This window comes from Piliocolobus tephrosceles, chromosome 1 (assembly GCF_002776525.5).
Source record: "Piliocolobus tephrosceles isolate RC106 chromosome 1, ASM277652v3, whole genome shotgun sequence".
Taxonomy (NCBI): Eukaryota; Metazoa; Chordata; class Mammalia; order Primates; family Cercopithecidae; genus Piliocolobus; species Piliocolobus tephrosceles.
This window is the reverse complement of record NC_045434.1, coordinates 38,349,670-38,375,902: the sequence shown is the minus strand read 5'-3', so window position 1 is coordinate 38,375,902 and position 26,233 is coordinate 38,349,670. Positions and strand designations below refer to the sequence as shown.

Below are 26,233 nucleotides of genomic sequence, written 5' to 3'. Positions count from 1 at the left end.
TGGTTTTTTAAAAAGAATAATTTCAGAGTTATATCCAACTGTATCTGCTGAGAGGAGTGAGAAAGAGAAAATGCTCATAGGCACTGATCATGGTGGCCAGATGTCCAGCTGGCCAAAAACCTTTGTCAAACACCCTCGTAACTCAAAGGAGTCCACTAAACCATTGGCAGAAAAAGATTATGGGAAACTTCTCTTGGGATTGAACCCAAATAATCTGAGGTGAGACCTGGGTGATAAGACCAGCCCAGAAAGGGAAAACCCTGTCACAGAAGGAAAGAGAGGGGAAAGGAGGATTCAGAAGTCTTTGGTGACTGGCTTGATACCAGAGCCTCTTCCATGGGCCACAATCAAGAGGAATCTCCTTTCCTTCTGCAACAGGCAGGCATTTGGGTGGCTCCAATTCCGACCTCTTCCCTGGGAACTCCAGAGACCTTTGCTCTGGGCCCTGCTGGGACAGCTGAGGGGCCTACGCACCATGCTGCTCGGTCATATTCTGCCCAGACGCGGACAAACTCGTCCAAGTGGTGAGGCCCCAGGATGGAGGAGTCCCGAGTCAGGTACTCAAAGTTGTCCATGATGACGGCCACGAACAGGTTGAGCATCTGAAGGGCAAAGGGAAGGACAGGGGTTAGGGGAAACCTAAAGCAGAGCTCAGGAAGCAGGAAAACAGGCTTCAGGGCAAAGAAAAGAATTCAAAAGTTTGTAGGGCTGAAGTTCCTAGCTCAAGCACCACTGATCTTGCTGAATGCAACACGTTTTCATTATTTGTACCACACTTTCATTGTATGAGCATTCTTACTTTACATTTCTATGCCACTTCATATTTGTAGAGTACCCTACAGTCACTTTTATTATCTGTTCCATTTATTTGTTACTGTGGCAGCAGAGGGAACACCAGCAGCCATAACGTTCTTGAGGGCTAGAGGAAGTCAAGGCCAGATGCCAACCTTTCCTCCCTAGCCTCCCCCTTCATTCTTGCTCCATAAAAACAGCCCAAAGAACAACTGGTAGGATATTTTAGAGCTGATGGCATGGTCTACTGTTGTGATGACTTTAAGCTGTTCTTGGCTCTTAAGCAGTTTGTATGTCCCTACTCTTCCACGTATTTGTTTAGCCAACCTTTACTGTGCACCTACTATGTTCCAAACAGAGATTCAGGTGCCAGAGATGTGAGATAACAAAGTTCTTGTCCAGAGGTATATTCCCATGCCTAGCACAGGGCTTACAGCACAGCAGGGCTTCACTAGATGTGGTTACTTGAATGCTCTTCAAGACTTACTTGGTACTGAGTAGAGACTGTGATGTAATGGAAACATACAAATGTGACAAAGTTTACAAGCCATGAAAGAAGCATATGCAGGTTCCGGTGGGGACAAAAAGGAGTGTGAAGGCAACTTCTCCTGGCTGATGAAAAAATGTATAAGAGAGTTGATGCTTGAGTACCATTCACCAGATAGACATGGGCATGGAGGAGGGTGTTTTAGCGAAGGAGCCAGCACAGAGGTATGCAGGGACAGGGAATAGCCAGGGATCTGCAAGGAGGGCAGAGCAGCTGGATCCAAGTGCCAGATCACAGAAGCATCTCATACACTGAGCTAAAGAGTGTAGACCAGGATCAGTGAACTGGTCAGATGGCAAATATTTTAGGCTCTGTAGGCTGTGCGGTCTCTGCTGTAACTATTCAGTTTTTCTGTTGTAGCACCAGATAGATCATCTGTATACAAATGAACATGGCTGTGTTCTGGTAAAGCTTTGCTTATGGACACTGAAATTTGAATTCCATGTAATTCTATGTCATGAAACATCATTCATCTTTTGTTTTCTTTCCTCAACCATTTAAGAATGTAGAAGCCATTATTTCACTGGCCACACAAAAACAGGTGGTAAACCTGGTTTGTCCCAAGGGCTGTAGTTTGCTGTAGTTTGCCAACCACTGATCTAGACTGTTCTGTAAGCAACAGGATCTACTAAAGGGTTTTAGAGAGGAGAGAGATAAAGGGACATTTGCATTCAGAAAGAACTCTTGGTAGCAGCATGTAGGGTGGGTGGGAAACCAAGGGAGGATGTTGCAGTACTCCTGAATCTACCAGGGACAGGACGACAGCAAGGACCAGAGCAGAGAGTTAACAAAGGTGGAATACACAGGACTTGATGGTCAACAGCAGTTTCCTTGTTTCCTGGCTGCCCTGCTCACCCATTCACTGTATTTCTGGCCCAGGTTCTTGGCTGTTCCCAGTTAGTGAGATTCAATGGGACACCCTCCGGTGACCCAGCCCTCAACTAGGCATTAAATCCCATTTCCCTGGGCACTGTGGTTGGTGATCCCATCAGAACCAATAAAATGGTATTGAACCTTCAGGGCAAAATAGTTCTTCCTGTTGCTCTTAAATGTGTGAAAATGTGAGGTCTAGAGCTGCCACTACAGCCATCTTGGGATGTTGATATTTGCACTCACAAGGATGGAGCAAGGTGGAGGCAAGATCTGTAAACAGAGAGAAACTGGACCTGGTGATATCATCTGAGCCCCATATCAAGCCTGCTCTGCCCCAGGACTCCTCATTTACAGGAGCCTGTATAATCCCACTTTACTGAAGCTGGATTTAGCTGGGCTTTCTGTCTCTTGTAAGTGACAGGGTCCTGCCTGATAGATAACAACTGGTAGGAGAACTGGAGTCTGTTGTGGACCCCCAGGTCAAGGTGGCCAGGTGCACAGTGGTGCCAGATATGCACACAGGGTGTACAGGATAAGGAGACAGTGTGGAGGAAGGACGTGGTTGGAGTCTCTCTACAATACACAGACTGCTGGTCACACCTAACAGCCAGACTCGACTCTTCTTTTCCTTTCTCCTGCTGCCTAGAGTAGAGTAGAGATGGATGGCTGGAGGTCTAAGTGTCTCCTCTTCCTTGAGGATGAGGGACATACCACAGAGGTGATGGAGCAGAAAGCAGGAGTAGGTCTGGGGCCCCAACACCCCTGTGGAGCCACCATAACCAGACTGCCTGCCTCCCTCCAGACTTCACTGATATGGAAGGGAAATCAGCATCCCTCCTGGTGAAGCTGCTGTTATCTGGAGATTTCTGTCTCATGCAGGTGAACCTAATCCCAACACAGGCCTGTCTTTCTGCCTCTAAGGTTGGAGCCACAGTGAATTTGTTCAACCATTGCCTGGGTTATAAAGGGTTTTCCATGTATTCAGACATTTCTTTTGTACTCTTTTCAGGGTATCTAGTATTAATGTCAACAAAAACTATTAGCATTGTTACCGCTTTTCATTTGTACAGTCATTATGAGTGTAACGTGTACAGTCACACCTATTACTTGTTTTTACACTTGCTCCAACTCTTTTTGAGGCAGGTTTAATTACCATCACCCCTCAAGGACAGAATTGCTTTGGATTCACATTTGTATTCTTAGTTTCCAGCATAAGGCCTGGGGCACATCGTGGGGGCATCAGTAAATCTCTGTAGAGTGGCTGGTTTGAGTTGAGAAGCTGTGTGACTTGTCCAAGGTCACAAAGGCAGTCTCATATAGCTCTGAAAGCAGATCATCTCATACCGAATATAGCCTCATTAAAAATAACAGTAATGTGAATTATGCAGCCCCCTCTGTCTCAAAATTCCAAAAGTACCTTTATGGTCTCTAATTAATTTCCAGTTTTATATTTGGTTTCTTTCAAATATTTATTATGAAACACTTAAACCATGTGAGATAAAAGTAAGAAGTCCACATGTGCTTCTATCTGCTCCATTTCACCCTAGCAGTGAGCACTGATTCCTGGAAGCTGAGAGCCAGTTTCACCCCTTGACTACTGGTGACTGAGGGATGGGCCTTGCTGAGAGTGAACCTCACAATGGCCACTCAATAAAAATATACTGAAGATGTGATAAATGGAAAACTCCCATCAATAGAATTCTTCTAAATTTCAGGGGTTTTTTTCTTTATACATTATACTTCTATATTTGTAAATAAGATACTGTTGTGTATTCTTTTCTTTTTATTGAAAAACCTTTCACATACATAAGAAGGAAGTATATTAAAATACATGGATCAGTTCATTGTGTATAAAACGCTATTATTAAGTCTTTTTTCTCCCATTTTATAGATGCTATAGAAGGGCTATTAAAGGGCCAAGGCTAGCAGAGGAACAAAGCCAAGACTACTGCGTGGGCTGCCCACATCTCCCGTTAGCTCACTCCCTGCCACACTGACCTACAGGCAACACTTAATGGTCTTTCTGTAGCCCACCCCCCTCACTGGAGAGCTGGACATGTGGGAAATTTCAGTCCCCTTGGGATCACTTGCAAGGTAGCAATGCCTGGACAGAAGACAATTAATTCACTTTTTGATGCATGGTCATGAAATTGACCACTTTTCAGTGCTGTCACTGTTTTAGTGTTAGGTTTTTGTACAGCCAGTGGCATTAGCAGTGAAGTTGAGCTGAGAATTTTCAGAGTGACCAGAAACACTAAACTGACCCTTTTATTATTCTATTTATCACTGCTTGTCTGATACGCAGGGTAGAAGTTTCTGGAAGTGGGTGTGCTGAGTCATGCTTTCCCCAAAAGAGATTTAAGAGGCACCTAGGGTTTCTTACCACTTTATAGGTGGGTGTGCTCCACATATACTACTCAATATTTACTAACACCCAAAGCAATCAAGCAATCATATTCTTTATCATCTATCAGCTGGTCAACTATCAAATGTAATAACATTACAAGTCAAGAGAGAACCACATTTATTCCATTATCATCATTCTACTCTCCTCAATGCTATAACCTTGCATTTTCAGGTACCTTTTCTCAAGCAGTTCAAACATCTCCCAAAGCGAAGATATCCATAGACCTATTTATAAGATAAAATACCTGAGCTATGACAAAGGATTTACTCTGAGTGTTCATAGATTTGATATGAAGCTCAGTGCACTGAAATATGCTCACCTTCTCTTTTCACAAAAATATTTCCCTAGAAGTAACAAAGACTTTTCTTAATCATTGAAAGTCACCCATAGAGGAGTCTGACAGGCACGCTAATCTCCGAGAGTTCTCCAGAGGATGATCTAGTTCTTAACCTGCACCTGGGTGTGAGTGTGTGCATGGTGGGGGTGTGGAGAGAGGGGGATAGGAGGGGAGGGAAGTACAAACATACACTGAAGTAAACATATCCTGTCTGTGTATCAGAGGGTTGGGGGTAGGATGGGATGGGCCCATCTTGTCTTGCAACAAGGCAAGAGCACAATGTTGCTCACCAAGAAGGAGCAGAAGAAGATGAAGGAGACAAAGTACACGTAGGCCAGATCGGTGCCGCAGCGCTCGTTCTCGTTCTGCCCTGAGGGTGCGGTGGTGTCAGGCTCACAGCCCTTCTCCCCGAGGCATGACAGCATAATCTCCTGCCAGGCCTCACCTGTGGCACTCCTGAGCCCAAGAGACATTTTGGTTAGCAGGAGCAGGTCTGCAGATCCTATTACATCCTTGTTCCTCTTTCCCAATTCCCCCATCCTTGCTCTTGCCTGGGTCCAACAGGCTCCCTTTTTACCCAGTTCTCCCCTTCTAGTGCTTTCCATGCAGAGATAAAGAATCCCATTGAGGTCTGTTTTGGGTTCTGCTACCACATCCACTGCCTTTCCATCTTCTGTGGGGTCTCTGCTACTAGTTGTGGGATTCTCTAAGACCCCACATAAACCTGGCTATCCAAGGTTTCGGCCCTTAAGTGGAATTTGGTCTGCAAACACTGTCCTGACATTCCTCCCTCCCAAACCCTTGCAGACCATGTTGAAGTTAAAATTTGCAAATTAACTGCTGAGCCAAAGACATTGATGAAATTTTCTCCCACCCAAGTATTTAGCAGACCCAACTCTGCTTAGCTTCCAAGATCAGACAAGATCATCAGGCACATTCATGGTGGTATGGCTGTAGACAAGATGAAACTTTCTAATGTTATGGGGCAGTTTGGCAAAGACATTGCCCATTCCCCCTTCTACTGACAGGAGCAAAGGAAGTGGAATAAAGATACAGTGGGAAATGGGACGAAGAGGCAGACCGACTCTCTCTCCCCGCATCAGGAGAACTCTAGCTACGACAGTTATGCATCCAGGTACCTGAAGAGTAGCATTAGGGACCCAAAGAAACTCCGGAAGTTGTTGTGCCGGTTGATGTGACTCTCCTCATCTAATTTTATGTTTCCAAATACCTTGAGGAGAGAAACAACAGAAAAACAATGAGCATTACCAAGCTGTGTGATGTGTCCAGCACATGGGGATGGGCAAAGCCACATACATGGCTCTTCCTGATGACCTGCCCCTGAAGCAGACAACTCAGACCCAGAGAGCTGCTGGACACTGTGCTCTTGGGCTGATATGCGAGAATAATTATCCTCCACTGCTCTAGTGCAGCAGAGGGGACCTGTGCAGCAAGGTCCGAGCATAATGTAGAATGCAGGCTCTTTCAAAGTCATTCTGCCTGTACATAGTTCCTCCCACACTTAATCTGGTCTTTTATTTCCATGGTACCTGTCACCATGGTACTCAAGCAGTCTGTCAAAGACATTATCTCACAGCAGGAGTGCATGGAAGGAGTTACCCCTCTCTTCCTGTCTCAGGTAGTCATGATGGGAGCATTCGAATTTGCAAGAAGACATCATTTATGGCTTGGGGAGATGCTACCCTGGAATTTACAAGCAGATCAGGTCAGAGAGTGGCATCTCTATCTTCCTTAGATATGTTTCTATCCATTGAGTCACATTTTAGAAGGTCTGTTTGTCATTAATGTAGAATCCATGAGAATGAACACACATATATCCATGTGCATATATCTACGTATGTCCACATTTATCATCCAACAGACCCAAATCCCATCCAAAAGGAAACATTTATGCAGGATCTAAAATGAAGTCCAGGCCAATAGGATGGAGAAAGTTGGGCCAACTGGACACTTTGAAAAGGAAAACAAAAAATGGCTTTGGGCAGATTCTGAGTGACAGAGTGAGATTTGCTGATCTGCTGCTGGCTACTGGGCTTAGAATGTGATCACTGTGAACACTCAGAGATCCTTATCCACAGAGACTGAGTAATGATGAACTCCCAGACACAGGGCTGCCTGGAGCCAAGGTCAACCCCTCCACTCTTCAGATGAAAAGGAGGCTTTCACACATGTACTCTTCTTCCCCAATCACATTTTGGGTATCAGAACCTATTCTCACAAGTCAATATTGGGACAATTGAGGACTTACGGGGTTACTTTTCCAGTCATCTGAGACAATTTTCAGCCTGCACTGAACATGCTTCAGTTTATCCAATGTATACTAAATGGAACACATTTTCCCCCTCACAGTTTTTAGAATGTGCAATTGAGGAACAATCTCTGCCCCCAGCTATTTTGCTCAAGTAACTCCCACTGACACCTGCTCTGGGAATTTGTTCTCAATGCTGTTTTTCAAAACCCAAATACTACTTGTCTCTCAGGGAGAATGGAGGTGGCAAGTGAGGCAGCAGCAGAGAAGAATGGAAAGAGGAGAAGAAGCTAGAGGGCCCCAAAGAGACAAATAGTAGCATTTAAAAAATCCCACCCAAGCAATCAAATTTAATTAACTCTGGATACCCCAGGAGGGCACTGACATTTATCCTTGCCCTGTTCACATTTCCTGCCCTCTTCTTTCTTTTTACCCTCTTGGTTCGGAATTCACAATTTATCCTTGATTCATCAGACATACAACTTACAGTGTCTTTTTTTCCCTAAGACACTCCTGGAAGTATCATGAGTTGAATTCATTATGATTTTCTCAAACACCTCTATCCAATCACAAACTAACTGGAGAGCACACTGTGATTTTGCACAAAGTATGTGAGTAATAGTCCAGTAAACCAAAGCTATTTTGAATCTAAGATAATTTAAGTCAAGCTGGGCATGGTGGCTCACACCTGTAATCCCAGCACTTTGAGGGGCTGAGGTGAGAGGACTGCTCGAGCCCAGGAGTTCAAGACAAGCCTGGGCAACACAGTGAGACCTCATCTTTACAAAAACACACACACAAAAACAAAACAAACAAAACAAAACAAAATTTAAGTCAAAAACATCTATTATTGTGAAGGTGGTCTTAAATTATTTGTACTTTTTTTCACTTTTCACTTAGTCCTTGTCACTAACTTAAACCTCCATCAATAGGGTATGGAAGAGAAAGAAGGGATGTTGAGGCCCCATAGAAAAATCTCACGAGAGTTAAATCGATTTCACTTGGGATTACAGAACTTTAGAACTAGAAGATACTTGTGAAGGTCTTTAACCAATGCCTCCACTGTACTGGTGAGGGAGTTAAGATGAAGAGAGATACTGTGACTTTACCAAGTTCACACAGTTGGTTCGTGAAGGAGCTAAGGCTGACAATCCCACTTCCTAACACCATGTAGCCACAGGGCTCTTTCTCATTCCCAGCAAGTTACTCCTCCTTTCTAACTTCTGATTCTTCTGCAAAGGTCCCTTTTTCCAAGGTGCTTTTCAAAGTTTGGAATAATAACGGTTTTTCTCAGACATACCTTGTTTCTATTAATATGTTTCCAAAAGCTTGCCCCTGCCCTTGTGTTTATTTGTATAGATCCCTCAGTTTTTTTGTGACTATATTAGAAACAGTCTCTCTAGCAACAAGCTCAGGTATCTGCTTTGTGCTTGGTGCTGTATTTCTGTCACAGACCAGGATGGGGATGGCCAGCTCAAAGCAAGTCATAGCAGAAATGTCATTCATGTCTCTGTGGAATGGACATAGTGCTCTTATCTTTTGGAAAGAAATCTGAGGGGAATAAGATGTTAGACTGCACAGTTATTGTGAAGACTACGGTTTCATAACTGAACAACTTCTACCTCCAACTAGAGGGTAAAAATAAATACTAGTGATCTTATAACTCACCTCTTTCACTTACTGTCTGAGAACTTGAGTGTGTTATAAGTTACTTAACTACACTAAACATTAGTGGAGACAATGAAACCCACCTATAAATGTTTTCACGTTACTCAAAAACATTAGTCATATGTCTTGCCTGGGGATGCTTGCTCTGTCTTCCTTTCACTCCCTTTCTCCCCCCTCACTTTCTTTCTCTCTATGTACATTTAGTACAGTGTCTTGTACACCAAGGAATTTAAATAATGGTAAATAGCATTATCGCCATTATCAGAATCAACAGTATTCATACCAGATCAGTACTGGAGATGGTATTATTCCAGTTTATTCTGTTTGAAGATGAAAAGGGGTAAGAACTATTTTGAGCATAGGCAAAAAGAACTTAATGACAACCAGACAAGAAGGATTATAAATGTTTGAGGTGATGGATAATGCAGTTACCCTGATTTGATCATTACACATTATATACAAGCATCAAAATATCACATGTACCCTAAAAATATCTACAATTATATATAAAAAAATAAATTTTGGAAAAATAATTTAAATCAAGCTTTCATTTGGCTCTTCGAGAATATTTTAATTCCAGAATCAAATTTACTGGAGTTAGACAGGACTTCATGGGCGTTACGAAGCCAATCTGAAACTTCAGCAGAAATTCTATTTCCAACACTGCCAACATGATCATTAAATTCCTACTGAAATATCCTCAGTGAAGGAGAACTCACGACTTCTCAACCAAGTCTCACACATTTTGACACTTGACATTCTATTGTATTTTTAGAGAACAAATTTCTCCAGTAATAGAGTTAAAGAATGAAACCAAGAAGTACAGGCAAGAGAGAAGAGCGAAAGGAAGAGACATTTCAGAAAGGCTCTGGAAAACGCTGCAGACGCAGCAAGGCTGGGACACTCCAGCAGCAGCTCCAGGTGGCAACACAGTTGGGAAGGCAGCCGGCAGGCCCAAGGCAGCCAGACTGCCTGACTGCAGGATGCTGTCACATAGCCGAAGTTCTTTGCTGGGATCTAGTCACAGTATCTCCAAGTCAGAAAGTTAGTCCTCTGGAGACAAGCAGAAAGCCTGTGTCTCCAACCAGATAGGTTCATGGATGTGCTGCTGGTTATCTACAGTAGGAGTTCACCCACCATGAACAACCATCATCTTTGAAAGGTCCTTTGGCTTCTTCTGCTTAGCAGGCCTCTGGCTACCTGCATAAACACCTGGGGTGGGAAAACAAGGGAACTGTCCAGCAAGTTGCATGGCCTTATTAGCTGGAATGTGGCCCTTGAGTCTCCCTAGGAATGAGCGGGCTGCCAAGAACTCCATGAGTTGTTCACAGTGATGTGCCTTAGGGAGCCAGTCAAGACTGTGTAAGTATAAGACTCTATAAGACAGCCATGACTATATGTGGTGATTTGGTGTCACAATATACAGGAAGAACTAACATCTGACCTTCTTTTAGGCCAAGTCAAAATACCAGATATCCTGAGAAATAGATTGACATGAGCTCCCACTTCTTAGTCTCCTGGGGGATCTTTCTGGCTAAGAACAAAGGTGTCATCTTTGCTTTAGTTCCATTGCTGTCACCACAGAAGCCTAGCTGCTTATGAATTAGCACCATGATCTGACAACCTGAGCTGAAGCCCTTGTACCAGACTGAGCTGAAGCCCTTGTACCAGACTACCCTGAATACTTAGGCAAGCTAAATGGGGAGCCACTGCACATGTGAAATTCCCAAGGTCACATTGTGACAAGACCTCACGGGAGCACCCTTAGGCAAGAAGGGGTTCAAAGCATCTTCAGGTCTTGCATGCTTAAGTTGCTAAGCCAGAGCTTATCTGGGTAACAGCTGTCCCCCACCGGGCCCTTGTTTTACCAGCTCACCTGCATCCCAATGATGGCATAAATGAAGAAAAGCATGGCAATTAAAAGGCAGACGTAAGGGAGGGCCTGGAAGGAAAGCAGAGATAAGACATTAATCAAAGGCAGCACCCAGACTCAACAACCTGCAGTCACTGGCAGTACAGGATCTTGCCTGGAGGCTAATGCAAACAGAGACTGGGACTCTCTATTCCCTGAGGTTGTTCTGTTTTGAGGTGCAATACTTTCTCAGGCATCCTTGTCCTCTGACAGATAGGTAAACAGTTGGCCAAAGGAAGGCTTAAAATTTACTTCTATCAGGAAGATTTACTCACCCGTAAAGTATAGCCCATATCTAGAAGGAAAGCTGGGAAAACTTCTTGGACTTGGGGTTCATCCTACTTGCTATGCAGAAAATAAATAACCTAGCAATTGTGATGTAAATTAAATACGAAGCACCTAGCTTTGGCTTCCAAATCCCTGTGTTACCCTCTCCCACTCCCATACCCAAAGCGGTGCCTTAGTGAAGACTCTGGAATCAAAGTGAAATGACTGGGGTCTCACTTGTTTTTAAGTTCCCAGAAGGCTCTTTCATTTTCTGATGAAATGTCATTTCCCAGTGTTTAAGCCTCCTGACGTTTTATTATGTTTCATGCAAAAGCCTGGTAAGTTAGCCACCAAAAAACTCTTGCCATGAAGCCATGTAGCACAAAATTCCATACTGTGCATGCTTACTGCCACTTTGGGATAATATTCCAGTTTTAGAGGTGAGGGTCAGTCAAGGCAAGATGTGAGGCAGGGAACTGGCCTTGGTGCTGGAGGAGGATGCAGACATAGGACAGTTTGGATTTGGGGCCAGAGTGGGACACTGTAATTTTGTGTTGATCTCAGTGCTGTCAGAGAAGTCCTTCTTCTTTACCATCCACTAAGCTCCCTGGCAGACAGTGCTATGAGGAGTCTCCACCCTGTCTTGATTGTGCACACCATGAATCCCAGGAGATCAATTGAGGCTTTCAGACTACATGAACAGGGCCGAGCTTTTCAACAGCACTAACAAAATGAAGAGCCCTATGAGACTATTTACAACTTGAATAGAGGCTAAAATTAAAATGCGACTGAAAGCGGGTGGGAGAATTCCCTCTCCGAGGAAGTGTTGATTCCTAGGCTCTGTGATGGGGGTTGGCTGCACTTTGACGGGCAATGTGGACCTCCTCTACAGAAAGCCAGAAGGAAGGAGACAGGGTTTCTTGTGCCTGCAGTGCTGCTGCCTTTCATCTTCACCTTCTACCCTTATTCTATGGTCTCCACTCTAGTCCCTAGTTTATCTCTCCCTACTCCCAACTTAGGGAGAAAAGCAAAGATTCATTCTGCTTTCCTTTCTTGTCATGTTTATACATTCTAACACAAAATAAGGAAAAAGAGGGAAGAACTCTAGAGTAGGGGTCAGATGGAGAAAACTGGATGCTGTTTAGGGGAAGGTGGGGGAGGTATAGGCAATGTTGATGCTGTTTATATCGTGTGGCTCTCTGCTTTCTATTTGCAGAGGCAGACTTTGCTAATCTGACTTTTAAAAATCAAACTTCCATACTGTGTCCCAGAACTGTTCTGAAAAGGAAACATCTATCTATAACACAGTGTCACCTGGAGGCAAATTCACCTGTCTTCTCTGTTCTCTGGAGTATTTGCTGGAATAAGCCAACCATTTGGCCATCAAGAAAATTTTGACAATATTATCTTTGCCCTCAATAGTATATGGTTTCTCAGAGACTTGGTAATTGTGAAAATATGACAGGATGACACATATTTCTTAAGAGACTAACAACTGAAGTTTATTGGGCAATACTCTAAAAAAAAAAAAGTTTTTAAAAGCATCTTGTGTTTCCAATTCTAAATCCAAAATCACCTGAGATTCAGAAAATTCTTGCTAAGGTTTTAGATTTCTTTCCATATCTAGCTTTAGAAAAATAGTTTTCATTGAGGTGAGGCCTCCGTGGGAGTCATTATGCCAAACAATTGTTCTGGATATGATAAAAATGTCAAGGTCGCTCCTAGGAGCCAGAGCATCCTTCAAATTGATCTCACATCTCAAAATCCCAGGTCCTCGGTGAGGAAGTAAATCAGTAATGATGGATGTGGGGAAAAATCCTTTTTCAAGTGATGAGAAACCATGAGTTCACTGGCTTGCCTTCTTTAGCTTAATTTTTTTTTATTTTTTGAGACGGAGTCTCGCTCTGTCGCCCAGGCTGGAGTGCAGTGGGCGGATCTCAGCTCACTGCAAGCTCTGCCTCCCGGGTTTATGCCATTCTCCTGCCTCAGCCTCCCAAGTAGCTGGTACTACAGGCGCCTGCCACCTCGCCCAGCTAGTTTTTTGTATTTTTTTTAGTAGAGACGGGATTTCACCGTGTTAGCCAGGATGGTCTCGATCTCCTGACCTCGTGATCCGCCCGTCTCGGCCTCCCAATCTTTAGCTTAATTTTTAATTAAACTGTATAAATAATTAAAATAAAGTCAATTTGGTGAATTCATAATTTCTCATCTTTGAATCACGTAATTCCATCCAGTTTATTTTTAAACACATTCACTGGAAAACTCGTTTTAGTAAGAACAGGCATTTGAACAACATTTAGGCCCCTGCCCCTCAAAGCTTAAAAACAACTAATTTATGGTACTTGCTAGAGCCCAAAGATATTTAAGTATGTTTAGGAAACTTTTACTGAAAGTTTGGGTCTCAGCTGTCAATTTTTTACTTTTATTTATTATATATACACGGCTGTACAGCTCCACTAGACTGTTCAAAGGAAACACAGCATATTAACCTGCCCAGATGTCCCTATTTATTTGTAGGATGCAGAAGTGACCATTAGTATACCCTGTGTTCAGTGGCTCAGGAAATAAACGCTGATGAAGACAAAGGTGGGGCTAAATATGAATCGTCTCTCTATGAAACACAACTCAGTGAGTCCTTTGAAAAACTTTCATGTGAAATAAAAACACCCAAAGTCCCTGAAAATGCAGAGGACGTCTGACTACAGAGCACTGGCTCTTTACATGGATGGGGTTACTCAGGACTGTCTGGAATCTCTAGGGACAAAGCACATCTTATAAACCGTGTCTCCTGCCTCAGCAGACAGAGAGGATGCCTGAATCACAAAATCAAGGTGTTTTTCTAAAATGAGATTCTATCCAGTAGACATAAGCTGATTCCAGTCAAGCCAAGCTGTGCTGTAACTAAGAATTGCAGTATTTACTGAATGCTTCTAACAAACACCCGTTCTACTAGCTTCAGCTTCCCAGAGGTGAAGGGACTCGGGTAATGACACCAGTGTTGCCTGGCTGTGCTGTCTGATGTGACAACCCTCAGAGAGGATTTGCTGGTACCTCTTACCTTAAAAGACTGCACAAAGGTCCACAGCAAAATGCGTATGGTATAGCCCTGACGCAGAAGCTTTATGAGGCGGGCAGCTCGGAAGAGCTTCAGAAAGCTCATATTGAAGCCACTGGTGTTCACCAGCTGGTGGACCAAAAGGAAACATATAATTAGGAACATTATGGTCATTTAGAAAAATCTAAGCACTAGTATTTGTGTATTTATCCCTCATTCCGATAAATGGAACACACTCTCTGTCTTTGTTAACCCCAATTCCAGCTGATAGGCTGGCCAGTGAGGCCCGTCTCCTAAGTCTTCCCATGCCTGCTCTCTATCCCCAGGTAGAAGGGTAAAGGATGTACCTGAGAAGGGTACCCTGCTCACAAAACCAGCCTCCCTAGTCTTCTACTGAGTGGTCTGAAGTCTGCACTTAGATGCCAAAAAGAGCAGATCTAGGAACCCCTCTAGCACACGTTGGCCCTCTAATATTCAAAGAGAGTTACCATGAGCTCTCCGAGTCGTCTTTAGAAAGAACAAGTTTATGGAAAAAATACAGGTCTATGAACTTTGAGGGCAAAGACACTGTGTCTCCTTTGAGAATCTGGTGGAATGCTATGCATACTAGCTCTCTTCTGACACCGTCTATTCCACCTACCCCATTAGAGGTCTGCTGCCTGAGTCATGCAGATCAACAAAGCCTTCCCGGAGATCCAGTGCCACTCCCAAGTTTGCATTCCCTGGCTAATGCTGAGCAGTGAGGGAGTAAATTCCCAACACTTAGAGGGGTACACATTTGCTCTGGTGGGTTAAAAATGGACTGAATGTACAGAGGAGTCTTAAAAATGCTACTCCAGGACCAAGCTTACAGACATGGATCTTATAGGCCATTCACCTTGCTGTCTGTCAGGATAATTTCTGTTATACTGCCAATCACGGTGATGAAGTCAAAGATATTCCAGGTGTCTCGGAAATAGTTCTGCCAAATGAATTCAGTCATAGGAACATCAGAAAAAGGAAAGAAAAAAAGAGGAGAAAAAGACATCTTTCATTATATAACTTTGTTTATCACTTGGAAATAAAACTTGTCAATTCATGCATAAGTTCACTCTTACTTTGGCTTCAGTTTCCCATTTCTAACCAGAGATGCCATTTCTCCTTTACTAATCTGGGAATTTCTCATTTGGAAAGCAGTTCCATCACTATTTGAAGGCTTTATTTTTGAAACTGTCACCAAAAGCTCATATGAAAAAAAGGTTTTTCCAATTTTTATTTTTAACAAATATTTATGTATTTTAAAACCTCTATGGAGGCATGATTGACAAATAAAAAGTTATCCATATTTAAGGTATATATCTTGATTGGTTTGGGGAAACATCTATACCTGTGAAACCATCGCCATGGTCATACAGCTATAGCTTCTAAATTATCTCTATTGCATCAAGTGCCCTAGAAAATACAGTCTGACTTTCAACTATCAACAAAAGTCACACAAGTTGTAAGTGATTAAAGGTTACAGATGTGCCAAAAATCTCCTTCTAACTCCATTGAGCCTTTTCAAACCAACTACTGATTCGTAATACGATGAATAGACTTCATGTTTCCCCTTTTTCTCTGCTGTTATACCTTTTGAGGAGATGTAACTAAGTACAAGGAAGCAGTAATAAAATGAGTGGGCTGAAGGAGATATAAAAGGCCTGGAAAATCCATCAACCAGATAACACTCCATTTAACAGGAGGGGGTGGACTATGCATCCATCTCCTAGGCTCAGATGAACACAGACCTTAGACCATGTTCCTTTAAAAACAAACAAACAAAAAGGATACTTGAATCTCAAAAACAATTCACTTGCTTGCCCCTGGGACATTTAAGGGCAGTCTGTAACACAGAAAACAGAGATTAAAATCAACAGAATGCAGAAATTCAGAGGAGACAGAGAAAGTACAAGGAGAAGAAAATTTCAAACACCTGTAATTGATATCCTCAGCAAGATCACAGGACAATGGATTATTTTATCCTATCCTTGGCATAAAAAACAAGAGACTCTCAGAGCACTGCAGAAGTATACTCCATCCCAGCCTCACAACTAGCATCACTGAATTCCTACGACATGAGCCAGACACTAGGTCAGGCCTTTGGCATTCTTTCAACTCATTTATTCCTCTCATGGATCCTAGAGGCAGGGAGTGACAAATACCCCATGTTCATAGAATCCTGAACGGAAAAGTTGGCAGGAGTGGGGAAAAATACCCAATAAAGAGAGAAAAGGAGTGTGGAGAGAGAGAGAAGTTATATTTAATGAACATCCACTCAGAAGGTTATGAGCATCACTTAATTGGATACATACAACAAAGTAGCTAAGGCCATAAGGTAGCTACTATTATCCTCATTTTATGTACGAGAAAATGAGGCTGAGAGAGGCCTTATTCCAAAGCCACATGTACTTACGGGGCATGTGGACAGACTGAAGTACACAGTTTCATAAATTCACTTTCCATTAGAATATTCAGTCTATCAGTGGTGGAGCTAAATTAAGTCTCTGAATTCCTCAATTCTCAGGGCTCTCCTATTGTCCAACCTGGGGTGAACTTCCTAATTCTTGGTTTTAATTCCTTCTAAATATTGGTGCATGGATCTAAGTCTCAGAGGACCAGAAGCTCTGGATTCCAGTTAACAATGCTTTACAATACAGAATAGCATGCTGTAGTATAGACTAGCACACTGTGGTGTATGGTATAGAATAGTACAGTGTAGTGTAGACTAGTAGATTATTGTGAACTTTGAAGTCAGATAGAACAGGGTCTGAATCCTAGCCCTACCTCTTACTAATCTTGGCCAAAGTATTCAAACTTTCTGAGCTCCAGCTGATCCATAAAAAGGAAAAAATAAGAATGCTTATCTAAGATATTGTTATGGAGAGAAAAGCAATATGTAAAGCATTTGGTACTTGATAACCAACCACTTTTTGTTACATCTTACCCTCTTTTTCTTTGTCCTTTCCTTTTTTTCCCCCATTTTGCCTTGCAATTTTATTGCCTGTCATTATGTAATCTTTAGGAAGCTATACAATTTTTCTGAACTTCAATTTCCTCATTTAAAATAACAACAATAATGGCAATTATGATAGTGACATCTGCCATGCCTATTTCAGAGTCACTGAGAAGATCTAATGAAATAGTATATATTACGATATTCTGAAGGCTTAGAGTGCCTTAACAATGTAAAGACTTATCAGAATTAGTGGTACCTTTTATAGAGTGAAAATCCCTCTAGACCTTGAACGAAAACATGGGAGTAGGGTGGGAAGGATGCAGGCTTCAAGGGCTGAATCTAGTTAAGGCTGTGAGTATATATTCAGCATTCGCCATAATTAGACACGTAATGGGACTTAAGTCACAGACAATGTCAATACCACATACAAGTAATCAACATGCACAGAACAACTTTCCCTGTTGTGGTGCTTGTGTCTCTCTCTCGGTCAACTCCCCCTGCTCAGGGCTAGACTGTATTATAAAGGCATCTTTGTTGGTAGTAGTTTCTTTTACTTTTTTAATTCCCCAAGTCTCAAAACACTCAAAAGGGAGCCAGGCAAACACAATGCAGCCAACTGCAATTGGTTCCCTTAAACTCTCCACCCAAAATGATCAAATTAATGGTTTTGCAAAGAACCTGCTGGGAGACCAAAAGCAGCCCCCGTAATCAACACTCACAATTATTGAACCCAGCCCAGAGTCTCTGTTAAAGCTGCTCCCAGACAAACACTTATTCAGATAATGAGCAAAGTTCTCCTTCTTGCAGGGAAAGCCATATACCCATGTAATTTGAAATGGCAGCTCACACCCTAAGTAAGTGTGAAACAGCTGTCACGTGGGCTTGCATCCCACTGAACTCACTGTACACACTGAAGCAAGGTGGGGGGAGGGTGGCCAAGGGGATTATCTTGTTTATAGGACACTGAAGCAAAGGGCTAGGTTTTCTTAACACTCTTGAGAACAGATGCAAGAATCTGCCAAACAATTATAATTATTAATAGTAGTTGAGGAAAAGAAAAAAGAGGGCTCATAGCAGAAAAATTCATCATCCCCAAACCTCCTCAGACTTAATTCCAGAATCCTTCCCCTCGCACTACACACACACACACACGTACACACACACCTCTTAAAGGCCATTAACCTTTATAGGCATAAGTAATAGACACCTATTTTATTTGGCAGGAACTATTCTTCATGTTACTAACAGCAGAAGGACTAATAGGTAAAATCTATTATTTGCTGTGTTTGAGGCTAACAGAGATAGGTATTTTCCCATTTGTATTATAAAACTCTTATACCTTTTACCAGTAAATAAGCACTCAAAGTTTATCAGTCTAATCTTTGGCTTGCTCCTTCATCTACACATAAATCGCAGTTCTAGTAAAACCCAATGATGGCCGCCTCCGGACTGCTGACAGAATTTCACAGGACCAGGGCTGATAGCTCCATAAGCATGAACCTGGGATGTGGCTTCCTTTGCCCTTTCTCCCAACTTCCTCACACATCATCTTGTCTCTATGGCAGTTTACTGAGCAGTCAAAACGAGCCCACATCTAGGTGAGTGATTTCTGGAATAGCAGTAACCACCTCCCCTTCAACAAAGGCTGGGAAATCACCTAACAGAAAGAGACAAGCCCAGTGCTGGGAAGCATTCAGCCACGTACCAAAAAGCCAAAAGCGATGACCTTCAGGACGCATTCCAGGGAAAACACCATGGTGAAGGCGATATTCAGGTACTTCAGGGCCAGCTCATAGGTACAGGGAGCAGAGTAATACTGCCAGGAAGAGAAAAGAAGAGAGAAAGAATCACAGCCTTAAGGTAAGAGGGGGAATACATGTCACCGAGGTTGGCCATCTCTCATTCCTGCCCTGTAGGAGACTCTGGTACACGGTACAGGAGGAGAGATGGACTTCGAGTGCTGGAGGGGAGAACCAGCACTCTACCCAACAAAACAAAGGAAAACACAGACCCACGCCCCACCAGACTTAATAGCAAAATGGCCAGTCTTCCTAGAGATGAGGGTAGGCAGAGAAGAAGCGTTTTCTAGAGTTAGTTACTGGAGTTAGTCATTTAGTATTAAATAGGATGAGCCTCTCTGAATACTCCAAGGCTCCTTCAGACCCCATGATGATGGATCTCTGTCTCCTGATTTTTCCACCCTTGTCTGAAGCTGCCTCCCATTGCCATCTCAGGTCTTGGGAGCTACTATAGGCTGCACTGCATTTTGCTCAGTGGACCCCCAAAGCCCCAGAGGTTGGGTTGTTGAACAAAATACAGATCACAAAAGGATTTCATGATGGAAAAGTAGGTAAAGCAGTGACAGGCTGGGATGCTGGGGTGACTTCCCACTTGCCCTGGGAGGGAACCATCGCTGGGGCTCAGCCGGCTCTTGTGCCTCTCTCCTCTCACCTTCATCATCAGCACGACGGTATTCAAGGCGATCATGGCCATAATGGTGTATTCGAAGGACGGAGACACCACAAAGTGCCACACGCGGTACTGGAAGGTATGCCTGTTCTGCGGCATGTAGCGGGTGAGAGGTTTGGCGCTGATGGCGAAGTCGATGCACGCCCTCTGCAAGAAAGTCACGGTTATTCGCACAAGTTCAAATCCCATAGATCTAGCATGGCAGGCTCTGTTCCATGCTCAGAAGAGGAGGACGGTGAATGGGAAAAAGGGCAGGGCTGGGCAAGTAAAGATGGCAACTGGGGTCACCTAGACAAAACTACAGACAAGGCATCACCTTGAAGGAGGTGTTGTCACGTGGAGTAGAGACTTCATGATTATTTAAAAAGTCCTTTACACAGCATGTGGCTGAGCTATTTAGGCAGGAAGCCTTCCTTGGTGCCCTTAGTCAGAAGTAAACATCTACCTACCTATGTGTTTCTACAGCACTTTCTGTCACAGCTCTTACAGTCCCTAACGTTTCTAGTTCAGTTCCATCGTTAAAAAAAAAAAAAAAAGGAAAGAAATTTCAAAAAAAGCTTTTGAAACCTTACAGTGTGCCAGAACTATGCTTGTTGCTGGAAAAGCTGCGATAAGACGCATTCCCTGCCCTTACAGCAAATACATGGCATGGAAGGTCACAGCATTCAGATAAGCAGATATCTGATATTATCATTGTGCCACACATCTTTGTTTTCTAGACTATGCGTACACAAAGGTAATGACTGCATCATAAACATCTTACACATCTTCCAGATCTCTGTGCCTCATACACAGGCCTTAAACAGTGCTTGGAAAATGTTTATTTAATGGCTGAATAATTACTTTTCTCATCTTCTCTCTATAATTCTTCATCAAGTTAAGAAAATGCAGTCCTCCTTTCTTACACTGCTGGCCCAAGAATCCTTTCTGGAGCCCCTGCTGCCTCTCACTTTAGACCAATTGTTGTTACCTCATTCTTCTCCAGGCTGCACTCCTCCATCATCTTATCCCCTTGCTCCTGGAAGGTGATGATGATGAGAGCCACAAAGATATTGACAAAGAAGAAAGGGAAGACCACAAAGTAGACCACATAAAAGATAGACATCTCCATGCGGTTGCTGCGGCTTGGGCCTCGGTCTTCCTCTGTCACATCTACAGAGTGCTGCAGAACTCTGTGGGGACAGAACGAGAGGGCACAGATGGTAGATGACAGTCTTGGCTTCATTAGGAGATATGCCACCTATTATAATATTTTATCTGACTTCTTTGACTTTGCAGATCCTCCATTAAGTTTTTTGAGTCCAAACCCAAGTGTCATATCCTGCTATCAACAATCCGCTTCTCTTTCTAGCCCCTGTTCCATCATGCACTTGACTCCTAAGCAACAGAGGGACATAATTTCATAGTTTAGGTTGCCATGTTCAATACAAAGAGACTCCCAGATTTCCATTTAACATTTTGCTGCCAACAAGAACATGCTGCCACCAGAAAGTGGTGTCTTAGTTATTGCTAAGTCTCTGAAAAACTAGCTTTCAGCTATGGGCAGCATAAGACCTGTATTCTGTGGTCTTCTTCATGATCACAGGAAGTGCCTTTGGGTTTTGCCAACTCATTCTTAACCCTCAATCCTCAGGCTCTCAGGTACTGGGCCCCCCTGGAGGATAAATCTGTCTATAACAGCTCTCAGAAACTCTCTTATGGGTACAGGGCTGTTCAAAACTCATTTGTTCCACAGAAGTCAGATGGCTCCTCAATAATGGGCTAAAACATTAAGAGTTTCAAATATTTCCCTGATTTGCTCACCCACTTCTCCATTTTTGCCTGAAGAATTTTCATTCCTCCTCTTTTCTGCCTGTGTCACCTTCTGAAAACCCCTTACTTTCCCTGATACAATAACAAAGGGTGAGCCTTGTTCATCTTGAGTCAGCTTCTCAAGGCAACCAGGGGGCCTATCGCAGCCACATACAAACATGCCAACTCAATCACTCACTGAGGCCATCCTTCCCCCGTGGAGACGGTGAAGAGGGTCAGCAGGGCCCAGATAATGTTGTCGTAGTGGAATTCATGGCGCTTCCATTCCCGGCCCTTCACCTCCATCTTGTTTTTCTCATGATCCACATAGTTGCCTCTATAACCAGAGTAGAAATGAAAGAGGGCCCCCTCACTATAGCTCATGGAAGAGTCAGCACATTCTATAGGCTACAATAATTTGGGGGTAATAATGATCACCATATATGTGTAAGGAAAAGGAATTTTATTAAAGGAATGTATTTTTACCATGGAGCAAAAATGGGATTTGGTGCCCAATAGATATGGGAGTAAATCCTAACCCTTTCACTAGTGGCTGTGTAACCTTGAGCAACTTGCTTAAGGTTAACTTTCTGAGTCTTAGTTTCCACTTGTATAATAAGCAAATAAAACTCATTTCAATAGCTCATTATAGGGGTTTAAAATGAAAACTCGAGTGTAAAATGTCACGGTACAAGACAGTTTACACTCAGTTTTCATGTCTGACACAAAAGAGGCACTCAATAAAAAGTTTATTGATTCCCTGTTTTGTCTTTTTGCTGAAAGAAGAGTGGAGATGGGTAAGATAGAAAGGAGGGAAGGTGGACCTGTGGGGGTGGAGTGGGCTCATCAGGACGTGCTTCAGCAAAATCAAGTGGGATGTGCTGGCGGCACTTACATGCACTCCTTCTCTGTGTCCTTGGAACTGTCCGTGCAATAAAAGAACTTTCCCTTGAAGAGCTGAACTGCGATGACAGCAAAGATGAACATGAAGAGCTTGTAGACAATAAGTATGTTGAAGACATTCTTCAAGGAGGTCACCACACAGTCGAAGACAGCCTGTGGATAGAGCAAAGAGCCCTGCTGTGTGAACCCTGTGATGGTCTGCACACCTGCCTAGAGCCAAGCTGGGCCACACCATCACCACCACCAAGCCCCACTAAGAAGTTGTCCCAGGACAGAATTTCCTGCTAAGAGGTGAGGCGTCGCTCATGAGATTAAGGGCTGGCTTCTAAGCTGGTTATGACGGCAAGGACCTACCACCTAAGATGGGAACACATGTTCTGAAACTGAATGTAGACCCAACGCAGTAGAAATCCGATGATATCAAGCAAGGAATGTGGTCCTCTGTGGGTTCCTGGTACAGGTACTCCACTTAGTGTGAAGCATAGAAGTATATTGCTGGAAGGGATCTTTGAGATCATTTAGCCCATTTTAGTCTTTAAATAGCTTGTGCTTTATTTGGTGACGTTCTTAGATTCGAATTATATACTGATTATGTATTATATTCTCCTTACCTTTCTAAAAGGATCAGGTAATAATACACTATCATCTTTGTTCATTTCACTAATATTTCATAGCAAGTTCATACATTTGTGATTATATTCAGTACTTCATGGAAATGTTCTCTAATGAAGGTGGCTGCATTTGGGATGAAGACCAATAGAAGTAAAGTGGGAAAGACCAATATACACCTTCTCTTAGAGATGGCGAGACTGGGTAGATAGAACCAGGGACTTACACTTCAGTTAAAAGGCAACAGACCTCCAGAGACCTCCACTCTATGCCCTAAGCTGTGAGGAGTTACATGGGAATTCAACACATTGCAGGCCATTTTTAGGTTATTTTCTAGGTTTTAGGTTTAGCACACAGGATAATCTAGCCCCACAGTGGTGCTGCATTTGTGCAGTTGCTTCTTTGCAGCACTGGGTGAAGCACTGCTGGTTTAATTTGTTCAACACTGCGGGGAATGTGAGTGACAGGCAGCCTTGTGGAATCATCAGAGCCACCTATGTCTCCCTCAGGTTATGGAGCTGCAGAGCGAGAAACTAGCCCTTTCTATTTTAAAAGAATTAAGCAAGGTTGCAGGGTGCTTTCTCTGGCCTATTAACTAATCTCATCAAGCTTGTCCGCACTCTCCTTGAGGCCCACTGAATCCTGCCCTGCAGGATCACTGACAACACTGATAAGGGTCAGGGCCCCAGGCAGCACACTCTGTGGGGTGAGGCAGAACCCAATGAGTATTTATGGGCAGGTGCTGAACTGGGCCATTATTGGGCAGGAAGGTAGTAATAAACAGCTAACATTGTGCAAGTGTCTCCTCCAGGGGCAAGGCGGGGTAGCCAGGGAAGATAGCAGTCGGCCAGGCCACTTCCTTGGGAGCATAGGTGTCTCTCTCTGGGAACCCATGCGGTGGGCCAGGGCCCTGGGCTCTGAAACATAGCCAGGTTTCAGTCACATCAGGGCCTCTCAGAAGTGACTTTTCTTCTATTTCATAAACCTAGTTAGTTTTGCCACCTCTGTACAGAGCCAAATGGCTGAAGCCTGAAGGAGGTTTGGGGTGGGGGTGGGCAAAGAGTATCAGAGGTGATGAGAATCCAGTAAGAAGTGGGAATTGAGAAGCAAGGGAGAGTCAAGTGCACGAGAGCCCTCCCCAAGCTATGTCCCCTGTGGCAGGCTTGGGAGAGCAGGCCCAGGCATTCCAGAGGAACTGTTGAGTTTTCTAACAGGGACCACTCACATCAGTTCATTTTCTCCACACCACAGATGTATGAGTTACAAGGTGTCCTCATTTCCCATGTGAAAGAAAGTCAAAGAATAAGTAATTTGCCCTGGGTCATATAGCTCCTAAGTCCTAGAGCTGAGCCTGGCATTCACGTGGGTTCTTTTTAATGTTGACAGGGGTTCTCAAACTACACTATATTCTAAGAGTCACCTGGGAAGCCGGTTTACGAGGCGCACTCCAAGCCCCTCCCACAGGGATTCTGGCTCTGCTGTGTTGTGGTGGCCAGCAATCTGGATTTTAAGGAGTACCCAGGTGATCCTGATGCAGGTGGCCTATGACCCACACCTTGAGAAGCACTGCATGATTCCATGCGATGCTGAAGTTAGGGAATTGAGTCTGCTTGCTGGAAAGTATTCTGGTATAGCCCCTGAAGATGGGGCTTGGCTGGCTGTGTGGCCTGAGCAGCAGAAAGACTTTGGGGCTGGAAACCAGGAGCTCTGTTCCTCTCCCTGGCAGTGACTTGCTGTCATTCATAGGAATTCAGGGAGAAAGAACTTTCCTCCCATGGAGCCTCAGCTTCTATTAACAGCAAAGTATGTGGGGTGGGGCAGGTGGGTTCAACAGGCTAGCAGACTTGTGTAGTAGAGCACATGATGCTTTCCTGAGAGGCAGGAAGGCTCATGGAAGGTGGAGCCCCAGGCGAGTTGAGCAGGGAGAGTATTAGACAAGGAGAAATCTGGGTAACATACCTAGTCAAAGTCCTGGCAATAGGAAGAACTTAATTCATGTCAGCTCACTTCCCCATTTCTTCTCTGCCTCTGCCAAAAATGGACTACATGTCCTTGGACAAGTTACTGACCTATCTGTGCCTCAAAATTATAAAGGGTAGGGCTAGAAGAGCCTCTTCTCCTCTAGAGCTATAAGAAAAAGAAAATGTCCCAGGATACTCGGCCTTAAAAAATACGCAGACCACAACACACAGAGGGGTCCCGTTGCTTCCATTCTGGTGTTCTGGGTCTGCAGTGGGGACATAGGAGGCCCCAGGACAAAGCCACACAGGATTCCCTCTTGGATGACATATCACACTGGAGAGAAGATACCACCTGGGTCTGAACTAAAAGGAAAAGCTTTCTTATAGATTTCTTGGGATGTTGGCTATTTTCCTTTGAAACTAAGACCTTCAGCTCAGATAGATGAAAAGAACTTCAGTATCTGTGTGAGAAAAAGGAATATGCCCAGAACAAATTCTCCAAAGGCAGGCCAGCCATGGCTAAAGAGAGAAGACGGGAGAAGGGGACTTGATGGGAACAAACTCTGTAAACACTACCTTGAGCTTGGGCAAGCGCTTGATGGTTTTCAGTGGCCTGAGAACTCGGAGCACCCGCAGAGACTTGATGGTCTTGATGTCCCGTCCTTTGTTGGTTCTGCAGGGGAGAGGCCCCCAGGGAATCATATGGAATGGGGGAAAAATAAAAATGACATTCAAACTATGGCATTAGCAACAACAGACTAAAAGGGGAAAGATGTATGGGAGAGATGGAGGCAAGAAGTCAGAAACTTGAGTCAGATTTGACTCCAGGGACATCCTACGAAAAACGATTCAGGAATATTTTCAAATCACTTCCCAGTGTGCACACATGAACACACATCCACGTGCATAAACACCCACACATGCACATACACACTCAAATATACACACACAGAGGAACATATAGGCACACAGAGGCATCCATGCACATATGTTACTAAACACTTCCTTCCCTAACTACCAGTCTAATGCTGCTGATTACCACACTGGCACAATGAAAACAGAAGACACGTCAACTAGGGAATGTGAGCAGTAGCCCACTTCAGATCCCCACTGTGCCAAATCCAGTGTTTGTTAAATGATAGGTTCTCAAATGATAATCGCTGAATTGATGAACCCACAGTTGAGAGCAAGCCTCATCAGCGCACTTGACTTAATCTAGGTTTGTCACCGCTGCACAGTTCATTAGTGCAGGAGAGAGCAAGGTGAGGCAGGGTGGTGGCAGACATGACACTCTCGCTGGGCCACGTGTTCCAGAGAAAGCATGTCATGCAGGCTTCTAGCCAGGACCTTGGCTCACACTGCAGTACCTCCGTGTGGCTGGTTTTCCCCGCAGTACGTT

The 26,233-nt window shown here is 43.7% G+C and overlaps 1 protein-coding gene across 3 annotated transcripts in view; it reads right to left on the bottom strand.

The window, feature by feature from the left end:
- Positions 1-26,233, bottom strand: part of CACNA1E (calcium voltage-gated channel subunit alpha1 E) — a 335,424-nt gene that overhangs the window by 30,185 nt on the left and 279,006 nt on the right. For all 3 annotated transcript variants that reach the window (XM_023203509.2, XM_023203510.2, XM_023203511.2), the window contains 12 exons: positions 25,411-25,507; positions 22,257-22,417; positions 21,561-21,698; positions 20,541-20,742; positions 19,553-19,717; positions 18,807-18,917; positions 15,005-15,088; positions 14,131-14,256; positions 10,770-10,835; positions 6,096-6,187; positions 5,247-5,412; positions 475-602 (listed from right to left, as the gene is read on the bottom strand). In XM_023203509.2, the coding sequence (XP_023059277.2) occupies positions 475-602; positions 5,247-5,412; positions 6,096-6,187; positions 10,770-10,835; positions 14,131-14,256; positions 15,005-15,088; positions 18,807-18,917; positions 19,553-19,717; positions 20,541-20,742; positions 21,561-21,698; positions 22,257-22,417; positions 25,411-25,507 (1,536 nt within the window). The remainder of the gene's footprint in view (positions 1-474; positions 603-5,246; positions 5,413-6,095; positions 6,188-10,769; positions 10,836-14,130; positions 14,257-15,004; positions 15,089-18,806; positions 18,918-19,552; positions 19,718-20,540; positions 20,743-21,560; positions 21,699-22,256; positions 22,418-25,410; positions 25,508-26,233) is intronic.